Raw genomic sequence first — 9,206 nt, 5'->3', positions numbered from 1 at the left:
CATGATGGAATCCCAACATAGGAAACAAATGGAATCCATAAAACAGATACAAACAGATTTCCAGGAGATTAAAAACTCCATCGAAAGTCTACATAGCAGAATGAGCCAATGTGAGGACAGAATTTCAGATATAGGAGATAAGATTGCAATTAGTCACCAGGAAAAGAAAAATTGTTTCAAAATTGTAAGGGACCACAAGAAATCAATCTAGCAGCTGCTAGACAATGCAAAGAATAATATAAGATTGACTGGCATCAACAAAGAAACAGGAGAGAGTGCAGATGACATAAAAAACCTAATCACAGAAGTGATGGCAGAAAACTTCCCAAGGAGGGGAAAAGAACTTGACATACAGATAAGTGAGGCATATAGGACTACAACTAGCCTTGATCAAAAAAAATCTACACATAGGCATATAATTGTTAAGATTCCAGAAACCCAACAGAACAAAGTTCTACAAGCAGTTAGGGAAAATAAACAAATCACATACAAAGGAAAGCCCATCAGAATCACAGCAGACTTCTCAATGCAAACCCGCAAGGCAAGAAGAGTTTGGAGTAATGTATTTCAAGCCCTAAAGGAAAACACCCTCCAACCCAGAATGATGTAACCTGGAAAACTATCTTTCAAAATTAATGGAGAAATGAGATTCCTTCATGACAAAGAACACCTTAGGAACTTCATGAATACCAAACTAGCACTCCAAAAAATTTTAGACAATATCCTAGGAAAAGACAATGAGGATCACAACCCTAGGAAGTACAGCAGAATGAATCCATCAGGTGCAACAAGAAATTAAATGTAAAGGGGGAGAATCCAACAAAAAGAAAAGGTCACAACAAAGATAAGTCAATATGTATCTGTTATAACCATCAATGTTAATGGTCTCAACTCACCAATCAAAAGAAATAGACTGGCACAATGGGTCAAGAAGCAAGATCCCACAATATGCTGCATACAAAAAACACACTTAATTCAAAAAGAAACTCATAGACTGAAAGTTAAAGGGTGCAAAACAATACTCCATGCAATGGGAACCCCCCAAAAAGTAGGAGTAGCTATCCTCTTTGCAGATCAAGTGGATTTCAAACAAAAACTGATTAAGAGAGACAAAGAAGGAAACTACATCCTTGTAAAGGGAGCAACCCAAGAGGAAGAGATGACAATCATAAATATATATGCACCGAATGCTAGTACACCCAACTATATAAAACAAATACTAACAGACATGAAAAGTCATACATGCACTAATACAGTTATAGTGGGGGACCTCAATACCCCATTGTCACAAATAGATCAACTAGACAAAAAATAAGTAATGAAATACTAGACCTCAATCAAACTCTTGAACAAATGAACTTAACAGATATTTACAGAGTGTTTGACCCCACAAAATCAGAATACACATTCTTTTCATCTGCACATAGTTCATTCACCAAAATAGACCAAATTCTTGCTCATAGAACATGTCTAAGTAAGTGCAAAGGAAGTGAAGTTATCCCTTGTGTATTATCAGACCATAGTGTGATGAAATTGGAGATCAACAGCAAAATAAATTGCAAGAATTTCATAAACACATGGAAATTGAACAGCACACTTTTGAATAAACAATGAGTCACAGAGGAAATTAAAGAAGAATTCAGACAGTTCCTTCAATTAAATGACAATGACAATACAACATATTGGAATCTATGGAACACAATGAAAGCAGTCTTAGGAGGGAAATTCATAGCAGTGAATACACATATTAGGAAAACAGAGTGAGCCCAATTAAACAACCTGATGCTAAACTTCAAGCTTCTAGAAAAAGAAGAGCAGGACAACACCAAAGCTCATAAAAGGGAGGAAATTATAAAGATCACAGCAGAAATCAACTCAATGGAGACTAACAGAATGATACAAAAAGTTAATGAAGCCAAGAGTTGGTTCTTCAAAAGAATCAACAAAATTGACAAACCACTAGCCAACCTTATCAGAAAAAGGAAAGAAAAGGCCCAAATCCATGCAATTAGGAATGAAAAGGGTGAAATGACAACAGACCCAGCAGAAATCCAGAGGATCATCAATACCTACTTCCAGAACCTATAAGCCAATGAGATGGAAAACACAGACGAAATGGACAGATTCCTACATATGTATGAAATACCAAAGTTGAACGAAGAAGACCTAAAAATTTTAAACAACCCAATATCCATCAATGAAATTGGTAATTAAAAACTTACCAAGAAAAGCCCAGGTCCTGAAGGTTTCACTGCTGAATTCTACAAGACAGTTAGAGAGGAACTACTGCCACTACTCTTTAACCTCTTCAGTGAAATTGAAAGGGAAGCAATACTCCAGAATTCATTCCTAGAAGCAAGCATCACCTTGATCACCAAAGAAGAGAAAGACTCAACTGAAAAAGAGAACTATAGGCCAATCTCACTAATGAACACAGATGCAAAAATCCTTAATAAGATAATGGTAAACAGAATGCAGAAGATCATCAAGAAGATCATACACCCTGATCAAGTGGGATTCATCCCAGGGATGTAGGGATGGTTCAACATATGCAAATGAATCAATGTAATACACTATATCAATACAGCCAAGGACAAAATCATATGATCATCTCAATAGATGCAGAAAAAGCATTTGACAAAATCCAACATGCATTTATGATAAAAACCCTACAAAAAATTGGAATAGACGGCCTCTACTTCAATCTGATAGAAGCCATCTATGAAAAACCAACAGCCAGTATCATACTAAATGGTCAAAAACTGAAATCCTTCACACTAAAATCAGGAATAAGACAAGGATGTCCACTATCACCACTCCTGTTCAATAGAGTCTTGGAAAGATTTAGCCTTGGCAATTACACAAGAGAAAGAAAAAAAAGGAATAAAGATAGGAAATGAAAATGTCAAATTGTCATTATTTGCAGATGACATGATACTCTATACAGAAAATCCCAAGAACTCCACCAAAAGTTTTCTAGATTTAATAACCAAATTCAGTAAAGTAGCTGGATACAAGGTCAACACACAAAAATCAATAGCTTTCCTCTACATGAACAATATACTCACTGAGACAGAAATAGTGCAAACAATTCCTTTCACAATAGCATCCAAAAAACTGAAATACCTAGGAATCAACCTAACGAAAGAAATCAAAGACCTCTTCTCTGAAAACTATAGCACTCTGAAAAGAGAAATTGAAGATGATCTCAGAAAATGGAAAGACATCCCCTGCTCCTGGGTATGAAGGATCAACACAGTGAAAAGGGCCATACTTCCAAAACTGCTATATAGATTCAATGCAATTCCAATTGAAATCCCAGCAGCATACTTCATGGACCTTGAGAAAACAATCCAAAAATTGATTTGGAACAAGAAGAGACTGAGAATAGCAAAAGCAACTGTAGGTAAATGAGACATGGCAGGGGGTATCACAACCCCCAACTTGAAACTATACTATAAAGCTACTGTGATAAAAACAGCATGGTACTGGCAAAGAAACAGACCTGAGGACCAGTGGAACAGATTAGAAGATGCAGAAACAACTCCAGACACACTCAGCCATCTCATCTTCAATAAAGGAGTCAAACACCCTCACTGGAGGAAAGATAGCCTCTTTAGTAAGTTGTGCTGGTGGGGGCCGGGGACTTAGCTCAGTGGTTCCGCCATCTGCCTTGCAAGCGCAAGGACCTGAGTTTGATCCCCGGTACCAAAAATAAATAAATAAATAGTGCTGGAAACATTGGTTTCAATTTGTCAAAGATTAAAACTAGACCTATATCTCTCCATGCACTGAACTAAAACTGAAATGGATTTAAGATCTAAACATTAAAATAGAAATGCTGAATCGGCTGGAACAGAGGTTAGGTAGAACTCTTGCAGACATTGGTTTACACAAAGATTTTATGAAGAAAACCTCAGTTGCCCGTGAAGTAGCACAAACAATTAACCAGTGGGATCTCTTCTTATTAAAAAGCTTCTGTACAGCAAGAGAAACACCACCAGCAGTGTGAAGAGGCAACCCACAATGTGGGAAAAAAATCTTCACCTTCTGTTCCTCAGACAAAGGTCTTACTATTTCAAATCTATAAAGAACTTAAAAAGATCAGACCTCCTAAATTTAAAGACCCAATCCAAAAAGGGACATCTGAAATGAACATACATTTCTCAGACAAAGAAGTAGAAATAGCAAATAAACATATGAAAAAATGTTCAACATCACTGGTCTTCGAGAGATGCAATTGAAAACAACGCTGAGATTCCACCTCACTGCAGAAAGAATGGCAGCTATCATGAAATCAACGAATAACAAATGCTGGCAGGGCTGTGGGGAAAGAGGAATCCTGCTCCTCTGCTGGTGGCAGTGTATACTGGTGCAACCACTGAAGAAATCAGTATGGAGATACCTCAAAGAACTAGCACTGGAAGTCCCATTTGACCCAGCTATTCCTCTGTTGGGTATCTTCCCCAAAGAATTAAAAGTATCATACCACAGTGATATATGTGCACCCATGTTCATAGCAGCACAATTTGTAACAGCTAAAACTTGGAAGCAGCCCAAATGCCCATCAACTGGAGACTGGATAAAGAAAATTAAAAAAACAACAACAACGGAGTACTACTCAGCCATAAAAAATGATAAATTAGAGACGTTTATAGCCAAATGCATGCACATTGAGGAGATACGCTTAAGTGAAATAAATAGGACCCACATGTGTAAATACTGAATAGTTTCTCTAGTGTGAGAAACTGAAAGTGTAAACAAGGACTAAAAGGTATAATAGATAATGTGAAATAGGAAGAAAAGGGGCAAAGAGGAAGGGGAAGTGGGAGGGGTAGGGGAAAGGAAAGAAGGGAATGGAATTAATATGAGAAAATTAAAAAATGGAAATGTCTTTGTAAATAGGGAGGGATGGAGGGGTTGAAGGGAGGGCAGGGGAAGGGGGAAAAATAAGAACCAAGAGAGATTATGTAAAGGTGCAAATTTCCAATGATGAATGTCATTATATTATATACCTAAAATGTCCCAATTAAATAAAAATTAAAAAAATTTAAAAGAAATACCTGACAGTTTTGTATTAAGTAGATACACTGCAAATAGTTGTAGTTGCTAACATAGTCCAACAGATGTCACTGTGCTCCCCTCATAAAAATAAAGCTACACAGAATCCCTAGAATCTCGGAGGGACCCCAAGGTACAGCAACACACCGTTTGAGCTGCAGCCTAAATGGAACATTTTCCTGGCATAATATCCAAATAAAATATCTCAAAGGGCTTTTGATAGGATGATCACGCAGCAAAGTAGATGGTGGCTTCCATAAATTTAGTCACTTTTTACATCATTTAGTGCTGTTTTCATATGTTTATTATTGCTTATGCAACAGGCAGGCATACTGAACATTTTTATCTGTAAAGAGGGAGAGCAAATGTTTGAAGCTTTTTCACAGCAGATGATCTCTATTGTCTATTTCTTCCTTTTCCCTTCTCCATCTCTTTCCCCTTCTCCATCTCTTTCCCCTTTTTCTTCCTCTTCTCTTCTTCCTCTCTGCCCCACTCACTGCTTCTGCTGTGTCTCTCCCCTCTCTCCCCCTCCCTCCACCTTTTAAACATGTGAAACCCATTCTTATCTTCTGAATTTGACCCACAATGTTTCGTAGTTAAAAGCCTATAATATGATGTTAAAATGCAATTCAGAAAAGCTGATTTTGCAAGGTTGAATCCTCTGTATTTTCATATCTTTCTAGTCCAGGGAAGGATGCAGAAATACATTTTTGCAAGGAATACTGGCAGGGCCTACTTGATTTCAAAGGTAACACAAATAGGTTTTTCAAAAGCCCTTTATCATCTTTTTGCTAATTCCTGTAAATGGCTGAGTTTCTGTAATTATAATAAGGCAATCCTAAATTTACATGAGTCAATAAATAACTTGGTAAAAATATGCAATTTGAGATTTCTAGCTCATATCCAAAATTTTTCTAAGTTTTCTTGAAACTATGCATTGGGGTTAAGTCTGCACCGTCTTATATTATTCAAAAGGCAATAAATATTACTGGTAATAGAGGTCTCAAGAAAACCAGGAAATTCCTCTGGGATATTCCCAATTCACAGTAAAATAAGTACACCACATAGATCCTTCCAAATTACAGTCTCATACGGCATCTACCATACAAATGTTCTTTCACTGATGCTTTCCCAAAACTTAAGTCAGTACCTCTCTTCTATATCACGAGCACCCTGAAATTATCAAGGGTCACATTTTCTAAGTAAATTTATTCATGAGAGTTTGGCTCATTCTTTTCCCAGAAAGACACTGAAACTCCACAAAAGCAGAGCCTGTCTGTTAATCATACTATTCTCAAGCACACAAAACGGTGCCTACTGCCTATTCAATCAATATTTGTGAATTTAAAGATCGAGGACCCAATTACATTCAGAATCATCATTAGAAACATCCCTTTAACCTCTCCTCATCCGGAAAACTGGAATATTTCTACCTGTCTCTGCCTGTTGGGCAAGGAGCTAGAATCACTTGCAAGGATGCGTTCATTTGCTTTTGCAAAAGCAAGATGCGCACTCGTCCAGCCACCCCAGGCCGCTCAGGACAGCTGCTCAGCTACCTCCACGTCACCCCGTTACATAAGGGGCCCGCCCGTCCGGTGTCCTCTGGAATCCCTGATCCTGCGTCAGGCACACTTCGGCCCAAGGACGCCCTCGGCCTAGGGTGACAGGAGCCCAGGTGGCGAAGGGCGGGGCCTGGCCTAAGACCAGGGGCTGTGGCAAGAAGGGCTGGGGGGAGCAGCGGTTGGGGGCGGAGCCCGGCGCCCCACCCGTCCCGGCCGATTCGAACGTGACCTTGTTTGGCGTTGCTAGGAGACGCGGAGCGCGCGCCCCCTACTGGCCGGCGCTGGCGCGACGCGCGGGGAGGGGGCGGGGCCGCGGCGCGTGAGGAGAATGGGCAGCACCGTTAGCGCGGCCTGGCGCCGGCGCCCGCTGACGCCCGCCGGGCCTCGCTGGTGTCCGAGCGGCGGCGAGAGACGCCAAGCGGGACGCGAGGCGAGCGCGTCAGGTGAGCAGTGCGGGCGGGGTGGCCACGCTTTGGCGGGTCGCAGGCCGGCCCGGGCCGCGGGACAGGTGGACGGAGCCCGCCGCTGGGCTGGCGGAGCACGGGCTGCCCGGAGCGGCCCGGGTCGTTTGCGCCTGAGCGCCGGGCGCCGCCCCTGAGTAGCCGCGGTCGGCAGACGCAGGGTTAATGAAGGCGCCGGCGGCGACTGCGGGCCCCGGATGTGCGGACTGCGGTGCGACGTCTGAGGGCCGCGCCGCAGGTGCGCGGGGCGACCTGACAGCCTCGCTTGCGGTCCCCGGTAGGGGCCGCGCGTCGCTCCCTCCGAGGCCGCCCGGTTTTCTAACTCAAGGGCAACAGGTGGTGCCTGTGGACCGACCCTGCGTCCTGCGCCGCGCGCCGGGAGTGGCAGTTGCCCTGGCCAATGAAGCCACGGAGGCGGGGTGGCGTGGCTGCCCAGGCGCGGGTCACCAATAGGATGGAGGATTATGGGTGGGCCGGAAGGAGTGGGCGTGGCCAGAGTCTGATTCCTAGGTTTGCAGCGCAGCAACTGCCAGAGCTGCGTGGAGGTCTGAGCTGAGCGGGCGTGGGGTGCCTCCCTCCCACGAGAAACGTCTGCCAATGCTTTCTCATTAGGACACAGACTCCGATTTTGGAGGTGAGAGCGTTTTTATTTTAGGGGGTGAGGTGGGGCATGTAATAGTGATCTTGGGTCTCCTGTTAAACATGTGGGAGGAGATCCTCCAAGGTAAGATTACCTTTTATTAATTTTCTGCCAAAAATAAAAGGGTGCGTGTGTGCGGAGGTTAGACTTCTGTGGTCACGGCGACTTGGAGCAGATTTTGGTGACTGGGTTGTCTTCAGAATAAGGTCTCTGAGGTTTGGAGATCGAGGGCAGTATATAGAAGTACACACTAAAACAGTTTGAATCAGAGAATTTGGGTTGCAGTTATTCCAACGTTTGTCTTGTATTGCCTACGTTTCGTGTCTCATGTGGTTTGTTTACTGAATCAAGTTTTATCAAGCTCCTCACATTGCTCTTTTAGCAAAAATAGACATGTTTTAATGTATTATTTCACAAGAATAACTTACTCGTTTCTTTCCCAGCAGTCTTGTAGCTGGATCACCTAGGAAGAGAAATTCTAAAGCAGTAAGAAAGTGTTTCAGTTTGGAACACTTATATGCCCCTGGAAATGGGGAATGGACTGTCAGACCAGACGTCTATCCTGTCCAGCCTTCCTTCCTTTCAGTCCTACCACATTGTTATTCTGGGTTTGGACTCTGCTGGAAAAACAACTGTCTTATACAGGTTGCAGTTCAATGAATTTGTAAATACTGTACCCACCAAAGGATTTAACACTGAGAAAATCAAGGTAACTTTGGGAAATTCTAAAACAGTCACTTTTCACTTCTGGGATGTAGGTGGTCAAGAGAAATTAAGGCCACTGTGGAAGTCGTATACCAGATGTACAGATGGCATAGTGTTTGTTGTGGACTCAGTTGATGTTGAAAGGATGGAAGAAGCCAAAACTGAACTTCATAAAATAACTAGGATATCTGAAAATCAAGGAGTCCCTGTACTTATAATTGCTAACAAACAAGATCTGAGGAACTCACTGTCTCTCACAGAAATTGAGAAATTGTTAGCAATGGGTGAACTGAGCTCATCAACCCCTTGGCATTTGCAGCCTACCTGTGCAATCATAGGAGATGGACTAAAAGAAGGACTTGAGAAACTGCATGATATGATAATTAAAAGAAGAAAAATGTTACGGCAACAGAAAAAGAAAAGATGAATATTGATACCTTTTAAATCTATATGGAGTAGGTTTTCTCTGGTCTGATTTTGACACATTGAAGAGTATCTACAGCCTGGTTTGCCTGTTTGCCCTCCTGGATACTATTAAAGCTTTGTTTTGTTGAACAGTCAGATGCCCACCTCTGTTTCCTTGTGGAAGATGAGCAAATGCAGTGCTTCTTAAAGTGGTCTTTTCTCCCTACCCCACAAGTCTTCTGGTACTACCATTTTGGGAAGGCAAGCAAGGATAGTCAATTGACCAGAAAACAGTTGTGGAAATTTGATCTGAAGTTACTGAAATAAAACTTTGAAGAGTGTCTGTTAGTGTTTTGTGCTTGTATCTTTTAG

The 9,206-nt window shown here is 41.9% G+C and overlaps 1 protein-coding gene and 1 long non-coding RNA gene across 8 annotated transcripts in view; both read left to right on the top strand.

Moving 5' to 3' along the window:
* The first annotated feature begins 6,525 nt into the window (after positions 1-6,525).
* The window catches only part of LOC110348128 (uncharacterized), a 1,027,816-nt gene continuing 1,025,135 nt past the window's right edge, over positions 6,526-9,206 (top strand). For 4 of the 7 annotated variants that reach the window (XR_015449381.1, XR_015449380.1, XR_015449379.1 and 1 more), the window contains exon 1: positions 6,528-7,066. This is a non-coding gene — a long non-coding RNA (uncharacterized LOC110348128). Of the gene's footprint in view, positions 7,067-9,206 lie in introns of all 7 variants that reach the window. The other 3 variants (XR_015449384.1, XR_002393120.2, XR_015449383.1) reach the window with 1 other exon arrangement.
* Positions 8,242-9,175, top strand: Arl4a (ARF like GTPase 4A). The gene has a single exon (XM_004839619.4). It carries the CDS (start codon positions 8,242-8,244, stop codon positions 8,854-8,856), a length of 615 nt encoding a protein of 204 aa, XP_004839676.1. The 3' UTR covers positions 8,857-9,175.

This window comes from Heterocephalus glaber, unplaced genomic scaffold (assembly GCF_053883595.1).
Source record: "Heterocephalus glaber isolate CG9 unplaced genomic scaffold, H.glaber_assembly_v1.0 deba00000676, whole genome shotgun sequence".
Lineage (NCBI taxonomy): Eukaryota > Metazoa > Chordata > Mammalia > Rodentia > Bathyergidae > Heterocephalus > Heterocephalus glaber.
This window is presented reverse-complemented; position numbering and strand designations above follow the sequence as displayed.

Excerpts from the sequence above, each read along its gene's own strand:
- Arl4a (XM_004839619.4), top strand. The coding sequence starts at position 8,242 with ATGCCCCTGGAAATGGGGAATGGACTGTCAGACCAGACGTCTATCCTG.